This window comes from Schistocerca americana, chromosome X (genome assembly GCF_021461395.2).
Source record: "Schistocerca americana isolate TAMUIC-IGC-003095 chromosome X, iqSchAmer2.1, whole genome shotgun sequence".
In the NCBI taxonomy this organism is placed as follows: Eukaryota; Metazoa; Arthropoda; class Insecta; order Orthoptera; family Acrididae; genus Schistocerca; species Schistocerca americana.
In genome coordinates, this window is record NC_060130.1 from 745,158,121 (window position 1) to 745,176,409 (window position 18,289).

The 18,289-nt window shown below is 39.1% G+C and overlaps 1 protein-coding gene across 1 annotated transcript in view; it reads left to right on the forward strand.

Moving 5' to 3' along the window:
* The window catches only part of LOC124556512 (phospholipase A-2-activating protein), a 145,151-nt gene that overhangs the window by 108,920 nt on the left and 17,942 nt on the right, over positions 1–18,289 (forward strand). Inside the window, exons 9-10 of the mRNA XM_047130466.1 lie at positions 5,095–5,208; positions 15,219–15,293. Of these exons, the coding sequence (XP_046986422.1) occupies positions 5,095–5,208; positions 15,219–15,293 (189 nt within the window). The remainder of the gene's footprint in view (positions 1–5,094; positions 5,209–15,218; positions 15,294–18,289) is intronic.

Sequence of the window (18,289 nt, forward strand, 5' to 3'; positions counted from 1 at the left end):
GCATTTGTGCTGTAGAGACAGTTTGGAAATGGTTGTGATTGATCATGATATCTTTATTCGAATGAACCTAATTACTCCCATCGGCCACCACACCAAGTAGAGCTTGGCAGTGGCGGGAGATACAGCACGAATTGTTCCAACTATTTCATGTTTACCAGTTCTAATCATCTGAGTAGAGTGGCCTGGTGTCAAGAAACTTAATCACGTAATGTTTGTAAACTCTGCTGGATGGCCAACATTATGCCAGCATTATTTTTTCTCCACAAATATTTTTTCATAATGTGTAAATCGTGGGAAAAATATAAATTTGTTGATGCAAAATCAGGTGCAAATTAACATTGTGCACGTAGAAAATTTGACAGGAACTATAAAAATGGTGGGAAAAATATTAATTCCAAGAATGTAAAAGTGGGGTTATAATGTATTGAATCAAAGGAAGAGTTCTATTCTAGACTGCTTTTTAAACCTACATGTTACAACAGTGCTGCAGCTACATTGGAGAGTATATGAATGGGTGGAAGCAGGGGAACTCCAACAAGGGTGGAGGGTAGGGGATATCCAATGGCTGCTCTGTCATATTCCTTAAATTTGTGATCAAGACAGAGGTTTTTCCTTTCAATCTGTTCAGTAGTTGTGCCCATCAGACAGATATATACCATCCAGAACTCTCCTCTTCACCTGTAGTATCAGGAAAGGAGTTGTAATGGGTTTTGGGTGATGTGGGAATTCGGGAGACAGTAGATGAGAGAGCCAAGGATGTCTGCATGCTCTGCCCTATGGCAAAATGTACAATATGTTCACGATGGGAAGAAGGGCAAAAAAAGTGGAACAAGAAGCTGTGATTGGTCAAGCCAACAGTCTGGTTGTGTTATGCCTCCTTTCAACCACTTAGGTGTAGTGTGAGGAAATAATGTTTATGCACTACCAGACAGAGCATTCTCCTTTCACTTCTGTGTTCGCCCTACAGTGAGAGAACCCACCTTTGTGTGGTGAATCTCTTAAATCATGACGATATGGCAGCAACAGGTTTGGCAACTGAAATTCATTGTATTTTAAATGACAGTGAGGCAGATGTGGAATTTGTTATAAGGTTTTGCGATTAATGTTACCTTCTTGTCAGAAAAATTTATCATTTACTAAGGGTCACAGGTTCATACATCTTCAGGTGAGAGATTAGCTATTTGCAAGATACTGGGTTAATGCTTTAAACTTGTGTGTTGGTGCATTTGTATTTCAACAGTAAATTTTAAGAGAATGACACATTGGTGATGGTGGACACTCTATGGGAGAAAGAGTTGGGAGTAAGCTGCGTTATAACAAAGACTTTACGGTTTTAGACAATTTGAAAACGTTAACCACATTTATATTAGAATATTCTAATAAGCGTACTGATGATATCATTATTTTCATTCTTCTTTCTTTCTTTCTTTCTGTCATCTAAGGACCACGCACCAATTTCAATGCTTCCTTCTTTGTTGTTCTTACTTTTTCCTCCAGTACTCTTTCATCTTTTCACTATGTATCCTTTTTCTCTCTTCGGACCATTTTGATCCTGTCTTCTTCTCCCTCGTGGACTCCTTCCATTTTAAACACTTCCTTCTTGAAAATCTCTCTTTCTTTTGCATCTTTTTCACTTAGGTTGTTTCTTTCCAAATCTTTCCTAACTTCTTGAATCCAGGCTATTGTCGACTTCTTGTCCCAAATATATTTACAAATGTTTGGTAAACCTGTTGCTGTTCATTCTGTATAACAGTACAAAAAATAGCAGTTGCCTATTTCATAGTGTTTCATTTATGTTTTCTGTGTTGGGATAAACTTCTTCATTGCTTCTTAGTTTCCATACCTCTTTATTTTTTGGTGGCCCAAGTATTTTTCGAATGGTTTTTCTTTCTAGTGCTTCAAGTTTGTGTAATTTGTAGTTCAGTACTAAACATTCACTTGCATAAAGACATTCTGGCTTTACTACTGTGTTGTATTGCTGAATCTTCAAATTTTTAGACTGACACCTTTTGTTGTAGACATTCCAAGTTATTCCGTAAGTGCTCTCCTTTTTATGTAATCTTTCTTCTACAGTGAATTTTTCTAAGCCATTTTATTGGATAATTTCTCCCAAATATTTAAATTTATTTACCCTTTTTATCTGGCCAATATCTGTTGCTAGGGGTTCTGGAGCATTTTTTTATTTGTAATAATATTTTTTTTTTTTTTCCTACAGATATTCTTAAACCTGCTTTGTTGGCTATTTCTTCTAAGAGATTGATTTGTATTCCAGCATTTGTTAGGTTTTCAGAAATAATGACAAAATCATCCTTAAATGCTAAACAGTGAATTTCAATACCTTTGTTTTTAGTTCTCTGTCTGATTCATGATAGCTTCTGTTCTTTTAGTTTTTGTTTCCATTCTCTTACTATTTTCTCTAGTACACAGTTAAAGAGGAGTGGAGATCGGCCATCACCTTGCATTACACCTGTTTTTGTGTTGAATGCCTTTGGTATTTCGCCCCAAAACTTTACTTTTGATGGTGTCTGTGAGCATTTCACGAATAAGGTTTGCTAATTTAGATTTGATGCCAAATTCTGTGATCACTTATGTAGTGTGTTTCCCTATCAACCGAGTCAAATGTCTTTTTAAAATCTATAAATGTTACAACTATATCTTTGGAGTTTGTGAGTCTGTGACAAATTATGGACTTCAGGTTGAAAATCTGTTCTGAGCAAGATCTGCCCTTTCTAAATCCACTCTGATTTTCTGGCAAATGGCTATCAAGTGTTGCTTCTACCTTGTTGTTTAGCAGCATTATTGAAAATATTTTATAACCCACTGGCAACAAAGATATACCTTTTTAGTTACTTACATTTTGCTTGTCACCTTTCTTGTGCAAGAGATGAATAATGAGAGCCACTTTACAGTCTTCTGGTAGTTTTTCAGCTTCCCATATTTCTTCAAACATGAGCTGAAGGTTAGTTGTAATTTTTGGTTGAGACCATTTAATAAGTTCAGCTGTAATAGTCTTCTCCACTGGCTTTGTTGTTTTTCAGGGTATTTATTGCTTTTTTAATTTCTTCAGCTGTAGGTGGTGATCTGCTTTTGTATTTTCATAGAGATCTGGAAATTCTTGCTTACAGTTTGGTTCTTCACAGTTCAATAATTTTTCAAGGTACTTTCTTAGTATTTCACCATTCTGGCTATTGCTTAGGCCTACTTAGCCCTTTTCATCTGTGAAGCAAATACTAGGAGCTTGGTAGCCCTTTAGATGACTTTTAAACATCGGAATATTGGGAGTTATTTTTTATAAAGTTGGTTTTGTATGTCAAAAAGTTGTGATTTCTCAAAAGATCTTTTAGCACTCTTTATTATTCTTGCTATTTCTTTCCTTTGCATTCTAAATTCATCGAGGTGTTTAGGCTTGCCAGAACATTTCCATTTCTTCCACTGTTTTGTTATTTCTGTAACTGCTTCTTCACTGATTTCATTCCACCAGACTTTCTTCTTCATTTTTGTTGTTCCAAATACATTTTTCACTGCCCTGTTGATTTCTTTCAATATTTCTTCCCATTTCTCTGATTTAGTTACTTGAATTTCTTCCTGAAATTTTTTTATTATTTCTTTGGTAATGTTGAGCCTGTCTGTGTTATATTTAATTAATTTGTGCTGACTCTTCTGGTTTTTATTGGGGAGAAGTTTCAGTTTAATTTTAGTCAGGTATTGATCAGAATCAAATTCTCAGTTTCTTGCCACTTTTACATTCATGACTTCTTTAAAATCGCATTTAGAAATAGCCACGTGATCTAACTGGAACTCCCCTAGCATTGGATTTGGAGAGATCCATGTTTTTGCATTTCTTGGTAATTTTTTGAAGAAGGTTGACATTATCTTCAACTGAAATGTTCTACGAAGACTGATCAGTCTTGTGCCATTTTTGTTTGTTCTTTTATGGGCTGGATAATATCCTACTATTTTTCGAAACTATTTTTCCCTCCCTATTTGTGCATTGGAATCCACCATTAGTATATCATCATTTGATTTTGGAATTTTTGATGTCTTCTTGTAGAAGTTCCCAGAATGCTTCTACTTTACTCAGATTTTTCTTATTGTCATTATTGATTGGAGCATGACAATCAACAAAGGTATAATGTTTATTTTTGCATTTAACTGTGAGAAGAGTCTTTCTGAACTGGATTTGAATTCTGTAATGTCGTCTACGAAATTTTTATGAACATAGAAAGTGGTACCAAGTATTGGCATGTCTTTCATGATTTTTATTGCTGGATTACCCGTAAAAATTCTATGATTTTTGGTTTCTGTAACATTTTCATCCAAAAATTTTGTTTATTGAACCGCTAAAATTTGTATTTTATGCTTATCTAAGAGAAATATAAAGTTCCTTTTGTTTACCAATTTTTAGTAATGAGTTTACGTTCAAGGTGCTTGCAAAGAATTTCCTTTCGAACTTGAGTTTGGAAGGATACCAAGGATGCTCCGACTTATCCTTAATGCAGATGTTGGAACTCCCCAGAACCCTTGGTCCCAATGCATTGCATAAAGCAATGGTGGATTCCTCTTAAGAGTTACCACCTGGAGTAGTGCTTTCTTCTAGCGGGCTTTCCATTCTGCAATTGAAATTGTACATTGTACATGGCAGGAAATAAATTCCAAGGTAAGATTGGATTGTTAGCCTGAAATGATTATTTTTCATGGTTTTCTCCATTAGGTTCTTCCGCTGTCTCTGCAGTTTGGAGTTAGGATTCCTCTGCTGCCTTTGAGACTGTTGACTGGGCTTCACCTGTAACCCTAGGCAGGGGCCCTCACAGGGTTGCTACGATCCGGAGCCAGATAGACCCAGGGTTTTTTTTTTTTATGAGGTGTTACCCCTCCCCCTCCTCCTTCCTCATCACTTGCGAGATTAGGCCCCGGGCTTGGGACCAGCAGTGGTGGAGTTATCATCTTCATTGTTGTTATTGTTATTATTATTATTATTATTATTATACATTCTGCTTGCACCAATAAGGTATTTGTTCAGTGTGTTTAAACATTAAGTACAAATTGTCATTCTTATTAACTAATCTGTTCTTTCTTTCTTCAATTTTTCTTCAGGAGATCGACGCTATATTCCACCCCCTGCTGGTGAACCAAGTACTAGAGAGCATATTCATGAGGATGAGAGTCATGTAGCTGGTGATATAGAGAATGTGTTAACCTTGTCCAGAGGTGAGTGAATTGGTGAATGGTCGTGTAATGTGCCGTTTGCTATTAAGAAATCCACTGAAACTTATTGGCATATTAATAGTGTGCACTGGACTGGGACTTGATCCCTTAACCTTGCTTTTCATGGTCAGTGCCCTGACTGACTGCATAACTCACAATCCACCCTCACAGCTTGATTTCTGTGAGTACCTCTCACTTGCATTCCAAACTTCACAGTTCTGAATATCGTCCAAGAACAGATGTCCTGGAAAAAATAATATTGTGGTGAAAATAGCTTAGCCACAACTTACAAGGGATTGTTTCCAGGAACAATCCCTGAGGCTGAGACTAAGCCATTTTTTCCATAATATCCTTTGTTTGGGAATGCTATTCCTGCAAGGTATGTGGCAGAACTGTGAAGTTCAGGGAATAGGAGTTATTGCAGAGGAGAAGCTATGATGGTGGATTGTTAGTCATTCATGAGTCACTATCAGTAAGAGAATTGCCTGCGAAAGGTGAGGTTCAGAGATGTAGTCCCAATCGAGGCACAGTTTAAATCTGCCAGGAAGTTATGTAACAGCGCACACTCCACTACTGAGTTAAAGATTCGTTCTGGAGGAAATTCGATACCTTCATTCACTTAGATTTTTATAATTGTGAAATGAAGATGAACACTGAACTTCTGTTCTCATGGAATCTGGAGTACAGAGTTTTATTCATGTACTGTGTGGTGGGATATAATAAATTTTACATGTCACATATAAAAATGAGTTATCAGCATGACAATCCTAGAAAATGAAGAACTCATTTATATTAAAAAAGGTGCTTTTAGAGGCTAGCTCCCTCCCACTCCCTGCTTTTAGTAGTAGTTTATCATAAGTTTACTAGAGCAACAAAGTGTTGCAGGCAATTGAATAATGCCCACGTCACTCCCATTTTCAAAAATGGGCCTTGGACAACTATAAAACTACATCACTGACCTCAGTCTTGAAGAATCTGTGATCTGTGATCTGTGATGATGACTTCTTGGAAAACGAAAATATCCTCTGTGGAGATTATTGTTTATTTTGTTACTAGTGGGTTCAAGAAACGTGCAAGTGTTACAGAGATGCTTTGGGAACTCAAATTGGAATTCCTGAAGGAAAGGTGACACTCTTTTCGAGGAACACTACTGAGAAAATTTAGAGAACCAGAATTTTAAACCAACTGCAGAACAATTTTACTGCCGCCAACATAAATTTCGCACAAGGACGATGAAGGTAAGATACGAGAAATTAGGTCTGGTACAGAGGCATATAGACAGCCATTTTCCCCTATTCTGTTTCCGAGTGGAACAGGAAAGGAAGTGACTAGTGGTGGCACTGGGTACCAACCACTATGCATCGTATGTGGCTTGTGGAGTATATATGTAGATGCAGAAATTTATACACAGTGACCTAGCGAAACTTTGTTTGTACATGAGGCACAGAAGACAGTAGATGGTGGTGACCAGATTGATGCCACATTCCTTGACTTCCGGGGGACGATTGATAATAGTTAAAGTGTTCTGGAAGGCAATCAGTTGCAGTTACAGACACACACGTAGTAAAAAAAATTGAGCTTATGGAATGTTATGCCAGGTATGTGGTCATATTGAAGGTTTTCTAACACATGTATCTCAGCTTGTTGTTCTTAACAGGGAGGTATCATCAGATGTGACAGTAACTTCAGGTGGTACCCCAAGGAACTGTCATATGAATGTACATGTTTACAACTTGTATATGAATTCTCTGCTGGATAACGTTGGATGCTCCATGAGGCTATTTAGGAATGGTGAGTTATCTAGGGAAGTCACAAAGCCAGAAAATTGTAGTTAACAGCAGGGAAACCTTTCAGAAGATTGACACTGATGCAGACATGGCAGTTCACCTTCAGTACAGTCAAATGTAATGGATTATGCATAAATAGATGAATATCCTAAGTATTGTTCATAATTTGATTTCACAGTCTCGTTAAATTTTCATAATATTTTCTCCATTGATGTTACTCTAACTCTACTTAAATTCCAGCCCTAAAGCCATTTTCAAGCAGCAAAAATATTCTTATCTACAGGAAAACAAAAGCTTTACAAAAGAACACTGGAATAAAACAGCAGCAGCCTGTACAAAAATGAATCAAAATACTTTTACACTGAGGCTCATAATTTGTCAATACAACTTCAGTCATTAAACAGATGCAAGCTTAGATAGCTGCTACAAATATACAGGGCGGGCCAAATATCTCATGAAATAAGGATCAAACGAAAAAACTACAAAGAACGAACTCGCTTGAAGGGGGAAACCAGGTGGCGCTATGGTTGGCCTGCTAGATGGTGCTGCCATAGGTCAAACGGGTATCAACTGCGTTTTTAAAAATAGGAACCCCCATTTTTTATTACATATTCGTGTAGTACGTAAAGAAATATGAATGTTTCTTTCGCTTTGTGATAAATGGTGCTGTAATAGTCACAAACGTGTAAGTACATGGTATCACGCAACATTCCACCAGTGCGGACGGTATTTGCTTTGTGATACATTACCCGTGTTAAAATGGACAGTTTACCAATTGTGGAAAAGGTCGATATTGTGTTGATGTACGGCTATTGTGATCAAAATGCCCAACGGGCGTGCGCTATGTATGCTGCTCAGTATCCTGGACGACATCATCCAAGTGTCCGAACCGTTCGCCGGATAAATACGTTATTTAAGGAAACAGGAAGTGTTCAGCCACATGTGAAACGTCAACCACGACCTGCAACAAATGTTGATGCCCAAGTAGGTGTTTTAGCTGCTGTCGCAGCTAATCTGCACGTCAGTAGCAGACAAATTGCGTGAGAAACGGGAATCTCAAAAATGTTGGTGTTGAGAATGTTACATTAACATCGATTGCACCCGTACCATATTTCTATGCACCAGGAATTGCATGGCAATGACTTTGAACGGCATGTACAGTTCTGCCACTGGGCACAAGACAAATTACGGGATGATGACAGATGTTTTGCACGCGTTCTATTTAGTGACGAAGCGTCATTCACCAACAGCGGTAACGTAAACTGGCATAATATGCACTATTGGGCTACGGAAAATCCACGATGGCTGCGACAAGTGGAACATCAGGGCGGGTTAACGTATGGTGTGGCATTATGGGAGGAAGGATAATTGGCCCCCATTTTATTGATGGCAATCTAAATGGTGCAATGTATGATGATTTTCTACGTAATGTTCTACCAATGTTACTACAAGATGTTTCACTGCATGACAGAATGGCGATGTACTTCCAACATGATGGATGTCCGACACACAGCTCACGTGTGGTTGAAGCAGTATTGAATAGCATATTTCGTGACAGATGGATTGGTCGTCAAGGCACCATACCATGGCCCTCAAGTTCACCGGATCTGACATCGCCGGATTTCTTTCTGTGGGGAAAGTTGAAGGATATTTGCTATCGTGGTCCACCACCATCACTTGACGACATACTTCAGCACATTGTCAACGTGTGCGCGAACATTACAGAAGGCAAACTACTCGCTGTTGAGAGGGATGTTGTTACACATATTGCCAAATGCATTGAGGTTGATGGACATCATTTTGAGCATTTATTGCATTAATGTGGTATTTACAGGTAATCATGCTGTAACAACATGCGTTCTCAGAAACGATAGATTCACAAAGGTACATGTATCACATTGGAACAACCGAAATAAAGTGTTCAAATGTACCTACATTCTGTATTTTAATCTAAAAAACCTACCTGTTGCCGACTGTTCATCGAAAATTGTGAGCCATATGTTTGTGACTATTACAGCGCCATCGGTCACAAAGTGAAAAAAGTGGTCCAACTAAAACATTCATATTTATTTACGTACTACACGAATAGGTAATAAATAATGGGGGTTCCTATTTTTTAAAAATGCAATTAATTTCCATTCATCTATAGTTCAATTCTTTTATCTAGTCGGTTCGCGCATGCCCGCCCAGACGCGGGAGATTGCTGCGTTGCCAGTTGTACGCGCCAAGAGAAGCAGCGCCATAGTATAGTTCGCAAACTTACATTTAGGGGGGAGCGCGCAGTTTATGAAGTAAAGCCACCACGGCCGCATTAACCCTTTCGCTGCTACAGAGACGTGCTCCCCGCATTCCGCGATGTGTGTGATACTGTCATCATTGCACTGCTCGCCTGTGTTTACTTCATTGTGTGTTCTCCATCCCCAAAAAAATGGTGTGGTAATTGTTGATGTAATTTTATTTTCATATATAGTTGGTATCACTAATGACTCAACGGGAGAGACCTAACTCATGTCTGTTAAATAATTTGTTATGCTGATACTTAGTTTACATGTCCCAGTCACCAACTAGACTGCATATTTCTGACAGTTGGTCACATGGATGGCTTTCTCATTTGCTGTAAGGTCTGCCACTGTCGGAGTTTAACCTAGTTTTGTAGTCACCGGAGTAACACTCTTTGTATTTCCAGTTTCTCAGGTTGGTATTACACCGTGTGACATCAGTTATCAAGTGGTTGGAAATGATATGATTCCCAGCAGCCAATTGTTCTTTAGGTTTTATTAATGTCTAATTCATCCAGTTTTGCCATAAATTTTCTTGCCATATTTCAGGTGACTCATCTGAAGGATTGGTCATTTGCATAAAACTTTGCCTGTACTTCACTTGGGTGTGTTGTATTTGGTAGCCATATAATGGTTGCCTGTGATTGTCAACATGTTTCCTCCTTTTGGACTCAGCTGCAACTTGCCTTCTGATTGTGCGTTGAGCTATGCTGATTATAGGGTAAATTCATTAAATTGGCTTTGGTGTTAGATAGCCAGACACTCTGCTTACTGTAGGATTAATTACATATTGGCATATTTGATGTGTGCAGACTTGTCCCAGAGAAGCGAAGTGTGAGAGCTGATGGCCCCCAGAATTTGAGGTTGAGCTCCGCATTTTGTGCTGGTAGTGTTTGGATGATATTATTCCTCACCCATACTCATCCTTTAATGTTTTGACAGTGCTTCTGAAATTTCAGAGTCCTGCTAACTCGCACACCAAAATATTTCAGAGAGTCATCATGGTTCAACCCTTGACACTGCCACATCACTTTCATTTGTCTGTGTCGGTTTCTTTATTTCTAAGTTGGAATACACACAACAGGGATTTGGCTTGAGGGAATTTGCTCTGCAGTAGACAGCTAAGTCTTGAGTGTGTCTGCATCAGTTTTCCCTTCCAGTTCCTCAGACGATTTTCCTTGTGTGGCCATGGCAGCATCATCAACATATATAAACTGTTTCGTCTCATCCTTTATTGAGTGGTCATTCGTACAGATGTTACATATAATTGGTAACAGGAAACTGCCTTGGGGTAGGCCATTCTTTAGCTATCTCAAGTGGCTATTCCTCTCCTGTAGAGTAACATAACATCATCTATTTTGAAGGAGACATTCCCTTAATTTCATCATTCGTAAGTCCTTAGTCATGTTGTAAAATGTAACATGCTGCTGGTGATGACTGACAGCGTTATAGGCAGCTGAGAGACCCATAAAGACGACTCCATTTTTCTGCAATCGTTCGAAGCTATTCTCTGTGTGTTGGGTGAAATTGAGTATTTGGCCACAACATAATTAATCAGGCATAAAAGTCATGTTTGTTCTGGTATGATTTTGGTCTTTATTGTGCCAAAAATTCCATCAATAATCATTTTTTCAAGTACCTTGTAGAAATGTCACGGAAGTGACGCAGACTTGAAGTTTTGTGGATGTGTAGGTTCTTTCCATGGTTTTAGTAGGGCTACCACCTTGTATTTCCTTCAGAGCTTTGGAATGTGCATGGTAGTGGTAAAACTGTTCTAGCCAAATTGGGCTGCAGGCCCAAAATGCTTAATTTGTTCAATGCAGATATCGTCAAAGTCAACAGCTTTGTGTTCCTTTATTTGCTGGGTGGTTGTTCTTAACTCATCAGTACTGAATGGCATGGTGAGGGGGTCCACTTAATTACTCAGATAAAGTTGGGTTTTCACTCTTTCCACTTTAGATAGTGTCTTCCCATTTAGTAGAAGGCCGTGACCTATCCTGTCAGGGGAGTGTCATAGGACCGTTGCTATTCACAATATACATAAATGACATTGTGGATGACATCGGAAGTTCACTGAGGCTTTTTGCGGATGATGCTGTGGTGTATCGAGAGGTTGCAACAATGGAAAATTGTACTGAAATGCAGGAGGATCTGCAGGGAATTGATGCATGGTGCAGGGATGGCAATTGAATCTCAATGTAGACAAGTGTAATTTGCTGCGAATTCATAGAAAGAAAGATCTCTTATCATTTAGCTACAATATAGCAGGTCAGCAACTGGAAGCAGTTAATTCCATAAATTATCTGGGAGTACGCATTAGGAGTGATTCAAAATGGAATGATCATATAAAGTTGTTTGTCGGTAAAGCAGATGCCAGACTGAGATTCATTGGAAAAATCCTAAGGAAATGCAATCCAAAAACAAAGGAAGTAGGTTACTCGCGAAGAGACCATGAGGATGAAATCAGAGAGATTAGAGACCACACAGAGGCGTACTGGCAATCCTTCTTTCCACGAAAAATACGAGACTGTAATAGAAGGGAGAACCGATAGAGGTACTCAAGGTACCCTCCGCCACATGCCGTCAGGTGGCTTGCAGAGTATAGATGTAGATGTAGTAGATGTACTCCAGTTAGACTAGGTGCTGTAATTGTAAGATTATTGCAGAAGCTTTTCACTTACTTCCATGCTCACTGGCTGTTTTGCTTTGTATCAAGATTTGTTACCAGTTTGTACCATCTTTCCATTTTTGCTGTCGATACTGGTTGTTGGACCTCATCGCCTGCTGGAGTACTATTTTCTGATAAAGGATTGTTATGATACATTGATTGGTATTGCTCTAGAAGTTCTTTAGGTCCCTCTTTCCAGGCCCTCAATGTATTCATTTCTACAGCCCCTCAGTATGTACTTTCTGGATAATTTTTTTTTTTTTTTTTTTTTTTTTTTTTTTTTTTTTTTTTTTTTCACCAGCAGAACAAAATTGTCATTAGAAGTGGTGTGTGGTACCAGCTGCATTATCTCTTTGTCCAGTTTCTGTAAAACTCTGCCTTTTTTTTCCTTTTCAAATTAAAGTGCCTTTGAAATGGGACTGTTTCTGGGCTGACAGCCCCACTGACTGTGTAAGTATTGGTCTCTCTTTCCATCTGTGGTGTTATGTTTCCCACAATTTGTTATGTCTGACCTCTGATTCTGTCCCTAACAAAGATACTGTCTGGGTTGTATCCTCTGTGCCATCTTCCCCTGTTGAGGGATGCGAGCTGTTTCTCATTGTATATTAATTTTAAACTCACCCCTTCTGCCCATTGTTCCATTCTCTCACCATTTACCGAGCGAGGTGGCGCAGTGGTTAGCACACTGGACTCGCATTCGGGAGGACGACGGTTCAATCCCGTCTCCGGCCATCCTGATTTAGGTTTTCCGTGATTTCCCTAAATCGCTTCAGGCAAATGCCGGGATGGTTCCTTTGAAAGGGCACGGCCGATTTCCTTCCCCATCCTTCTCTCACCCGAGCTTGCGCTCCGTCTCTAATGACCTCGTTGTCGACGGGACGTTAAACACTAATATCCTCCTCCTCTCTCACCATTTATAGCTGTTTTAGAGTACCTGTGCTGTGGCGTTTAAAATTTCCAATAACAAATTTTGAGATCTGAGACGGGAAATTTTTTGGCTCTCAGAGACAAAGTCTACAGGTTACTGTTTGTAGAAGGAAGTTACCATGCAGGAGTTGACCTTGACAGAGAGCAGCTCACTATCATTTTCACATGTTGGAACTACTGACATTAATATGTTTTTTTTATTTTTATTTTTTTTTTTTTTTTCACAAAGATTGTACTTCCATATCATTTTCAAGGTCTTTCTAGTATTATCTTCATCCCTGGAATATGAGGTCTTTGACTTTCTGCTCCTCAATGTGTTCCTGGAGTAGGAGAAGATCAGTTTGTTTCCTTGCACTGGTAATGTATTGAAATGTGACAGGTGTTTTACAAGTAGCTGCCCCTGTCGTTATTAACCCCTACTCTTATTCCTCTAAATACTCTTTAATTGTTTAGTATGTATTACTTATAAACTATATTTTAGCTGCCTTTTTAAATAGATGTACTTTAGTAATCTTTTTTGTATCCTTGGGCAGTGTATTATAGAATTTTATTCCCTGGTAGAAACTCCTGTTTTAATTTTGCACAACAAATTGGTAGATGTTCTCACTTGGTGCTATAAGGACATCTATTTTTTAAATAGTTCTTTATAGTGATCCCAACTACTACTTTTAGTTATTTCTGTTATGGCTTTTTGCTACAGTTTTAATCTTATAATCCCATCGATTCTTCAGAGGTCATTTCTTTTTAGATTACGAAATTCTCTTCAAAGATGTTCTTAGTACCTAAGCTTGTGATATGTGACCTTGTATTGAATTGTTCCCAATGCAAACTGCAAAGACTACAACATTTTAAACAAACTTCCATACAGCATTATGAAAAGGATAGATTGCTGCTAACCATAAAGATGACAAATTTAGTGGCAGACAGGCATGATGAAAAGACTATTACAGGTAAGCTTTCGGCCAAAGTCATTTTCAGAAAAGGGAAACATTCACACAAGCAAGCATACCTCACAAACATGACTGCTGCCTCTGGCCACTCTGCCACTCCCCAGTCCCAACCCCTAGCCACAGGGATCATATCCCTGTGGAAGATCCAGGTGTAACACCTGCCCAGTCCACCCACCCGGCACTTCCTACTCCAGTTCTATCACAGGCTTATACTACTCCATTAGAGGCCAGGCTATCTGCAAAAGCAAGCATGTCATATACCAGCTCTGCTGCAATCATTATACAGCTTTTTATATTGGCATGACTGCCAAGCAGCTGTCCATGAGGATTAACATCGACTGCCAAACTGTGGCCAAGAGCAAAGTGAACCACCCTATGGCACAACATGCAGCAGTACAGAACATTCTTGATTTCAGTCACTGCCTCACAACCCAGGCCATCTGGATATGCCTCTCCACCTCCAGTTTTCCTGAACAGTGCAGATGTGGGTTATCCTTGCAACATATTCTGCACTCCCAAAATCATCTCAGCCTCAACCTATAGTAACCTGTCCTCTTGCCCTCCACCCAGCTGTTTCCGCTCCCTCTGTCTTGTTACCTCTCAATTTAGCTCCCCTCATCCTCATTGTGCACTGCTCTCTGCTCGTGCGTCCACTGGTCTTCTCTTCTCTTCTCTTCTCTTCTCTTCTCTTCTCTTCTCTTCTCTTCTCTTGTCCATGCCTCGTCTTGCCACCTCTAGTCCCTGCAGCATCAGTTCCTCTTCCCCTCCCATACCCTGCTATCCCTCTCCCTTACCTGCTGTACTCTGGATTATTGCTCTCATTCAACATGTTTCTGTTGCAGTCTGGCCAGAGTGGTCGGATGTAGCAGTCGTGTGTTTGTGACATATGCTTGCTTGTGTAAATGTGTGCATTTTTCTCTTTTCTGAAGAAGGCTTTGGCTGAAAGTTTTTTTGAAACAGACTTTTCATCGTGCCTGTCTGGAACTTGACGTGTTATTTTTACGGTGAGTAGCTATCTGTGTTTTTCATAATATTGTTTACATTCCAATCTGAACTGTCCATTGTTTAAACTTCCTCGCACTTCAGTTTGGCATATTGTAAATGTTAATATCTCTTGAAAGTTAAGTTTTTATTGTAAGGTGTGACACGTTTACTGACATCATTTGTACCTGTTGTTTATAACTGAAACCCATTTTATACCCCCCTCCGTCTCTTATGAAAGTAATTCGGTTTGATGATAATGTTATGATTATGTTATTGACACTCTGTTGCTACCACTATTGATACCACCACCACCACAGCTGCCACCATTGTTGATACTATCCACATTGTTGCTGTTGTCACCATTATCAAGTCACTGTTAAATACTGTGAGCACTGAAACAATTTGTGTATTTTTCCAGATGATGATAATACTGGATACTTCCCCCAGCGGACTTGCATTGCTTTCAATGTCTTCAATAAGACAGTTATTGAAGGTAAGCAGTTACTCCAGATACATTATCACGTAACAGACAATTTTTACTTTCTGTGCTTGATGGTTAATATTGCTTCAGTAGTACCTTGTAGGAATTATTCGTGCATATTTAACCTCTCAAAACAGCAAATGTTGACTGTACCTTCTTATTATGTCAACTGTTGAAAAATTCATAATATGACGTATTTAACTTGAATTTCAGCAATGTGCCCATTATATTTAGTTCAATTCATAATATTGTATGAAGAAGAGAAATAGGCTGGGTTTAAACAGCCCTTTTATCTGTCATATTGGTTAGTATAACAGTATTGTGGATAAGTTTCACAATGCAAGTGTAAGAGCTCAGAATAACTGTCATAAGTCCAGAAAATTTTCATGGTATTAATGAGAACTGGTCTTCAGGGAGAGAATGTCGTGCTCATTTTTGTGGCTACATATAATGCATATGAAGAGGCTAGACTGATTCTGGAATTGATGGACAGATATGGACATTGTCCTCTCCATTATGTTATTAATGACTTTATGAAGATATTGGTGTGAAACACATTCCAGCATTCTATGAAGAGTGACAAGTAACATAATTTGCATGTAGATGCTGATGTCATTCATGAAACATCTTGGATTCATCTGAGAATTCTTTAAGAGGAAGTCACACTTCTCATAGTCAGGTTAAGTTCCACTTAGGTACACAACTTCTCATTTATGTTATTAACTTATTTCTCCATTTCTGTAGACTTAAGGCCGAGTCATTCTGGATGTAATTTCAATGTCATGTCAAAACATGCTAAAACATGTTTTAAATGGTAGCATTCTTGCCACCAATCAATGTAAAGGAATGGCACAGAATGTCAATGTGAATGGTGTTCTGGAACAAAGTTTTTTCATTAACAAAGTATTAGCATTATCTGCTAACATCTGAAGATAACATAATACCACCATATTCCTTTATGTTACGGTAGTGGGTTGTGTTCTTCTGTTTGTTCTTATGTTTTATTTATTGCTTGGTTTGTTTTCATGACAGATTGTGAAGATAATGTGCGAGTTTCTACTTTGTCCCCCCTCCCTCATACTTTCTTGTGAAAGTGACCTAATACCTGAAAGCAAAAAATTATGCAGGTTTCATAATACCTTGACAAAGAAAAGTCCTGCTCCATGCATAAATAAGATTCTTCAACAATGAAATAGTCACCTCCATTGAGGAAGGAAAATGCAGTTTCTTAAATTATTTGATACTTATAAAGGCAACAAGATGTAATAGGAAAAGAAAAGAATTATATGCACTGCTTTCTAAACCTTGTTATTCTGTTTATAGATGTTTATTTCCATGAGCAAATAAATGTTGATGGTATTAAATATTTATATCAAAACTTCTTATTCCTTCAGATGTCTACAGTGTGTGGAATTTACCATATGAGCTTCGTCAGTAACATCAATTATGAATTGTACTGTGAACATAAATAGAATGTACCACAATTTCTCTATCCCTAGTGCTGCTGAAAATAAAAATTGGAACATTTTTTGAGTGTCTCCCAATTTATTTGTTCTATTGTAGAAACAATACATGTGAAGTAGGCTACAAAAAATCATTACATTTAGAGATAGATAGTCAAACAGTTCTGAGGTACTATGTATGGAACAATGCTGAAACAACCATATTAGTATATTGGGCAAGCCTTCGTGGTAGCAATGCAGACATTGTTTTTGGCATGCTGTCAATCGCACAAGTGGTAGAACTGTTTTGATTGTTTTGGGACAGTATTTCATAGCTGTGTATGAGTTTGGAGTTAATGAGTTTGACTAGTCATGAACTTGTGACACACACTATATGATCAAAAGTATCTGGACACCCCCAAAAACAGTTTTTCATATTAGGTGCATTGCTGCCACCTATTGCCATGAACTCCATATCAGTGACCTCAGTAGTCAAGAGACATCTTGAGAGAGCAGAATGGGGTGCTCCGTGGAACTCACGGACTTCGAACGTGGTCAGGTGATTGGGTGTCACTTGTGTCATATGTCTGTATGGTGAAAACGTCCCTAGGTCCACTGTTTCTGAACTGATAGTGAATTGGAAATGTGGTGGTGGTGGTGCGGGGTGGGGGTGGGAGGGGAGACGTACAGCACAAAAGCATACAGGCTGACCTCGTCTGTTGACTGACAGACCAGCGACAGTTGAAGAGGGTTGTAATGTGTAATACACAGACATCTATCCACACAGGAATTACAAACTGCATCAGGATCCACTGCAAGTAATATGACAAGTTAGGCGGGAGGTGGGAAAACTTGGATTTCATGGTCGAGCAGCTGCTCACGAGCCACACATCACGCCGGTAAATGCCAAACGATGTCTTACTTGGTGTACTGAGCGTAAACATTGGACGATTGAACAGTGTAAAAATGTTGTGTCGAGTGACGAATCACAGTACACATTGTGGCGATCCGATGGCAGGGTGTGGGTATGGCGAATGCCTGGTAAATGTCATCAGTCAGCGTGTGTAGTGCCAGCAGTAAAATTCGGAGGCGGTTATGTTATGATGTGGTCGTGTTTTTCATGGAGGGGGCTTGTACCCATTATTGTTTTGCATGGCACTATCGCAGCACAGGCCTACATTGATGTTTTAAGCACCTTCTTACTTCCCGCTGTTGAAGAGCAATTCGGGGATGGCGTTTGCATCTTTAAACACGATCAAGTATCTGTTCATAATGCATGGCTTGTGGTGGAGTGGTTGCACGATAATAACGTCCTTATAATTGGCTGGCCTGCACAGAGTCCTGACCTGAATCCCATAGAACACCTTTGGGATGTTTCGGAATGCCGACTTCCTGCCAGGCCTCACCGACTGACATCGATACCTCTCCTCACTGCAGCGCTCCATGAAGAATGGGCTGCTAGTAACCAAGAAACCTTCCAGCACTTGATTGAACGTATGCTTGCAAGAGTGGAAGCTGTCATCAAGGCTAAGGGTGGGCCAACACCATATTGAATTCCAGCATTAC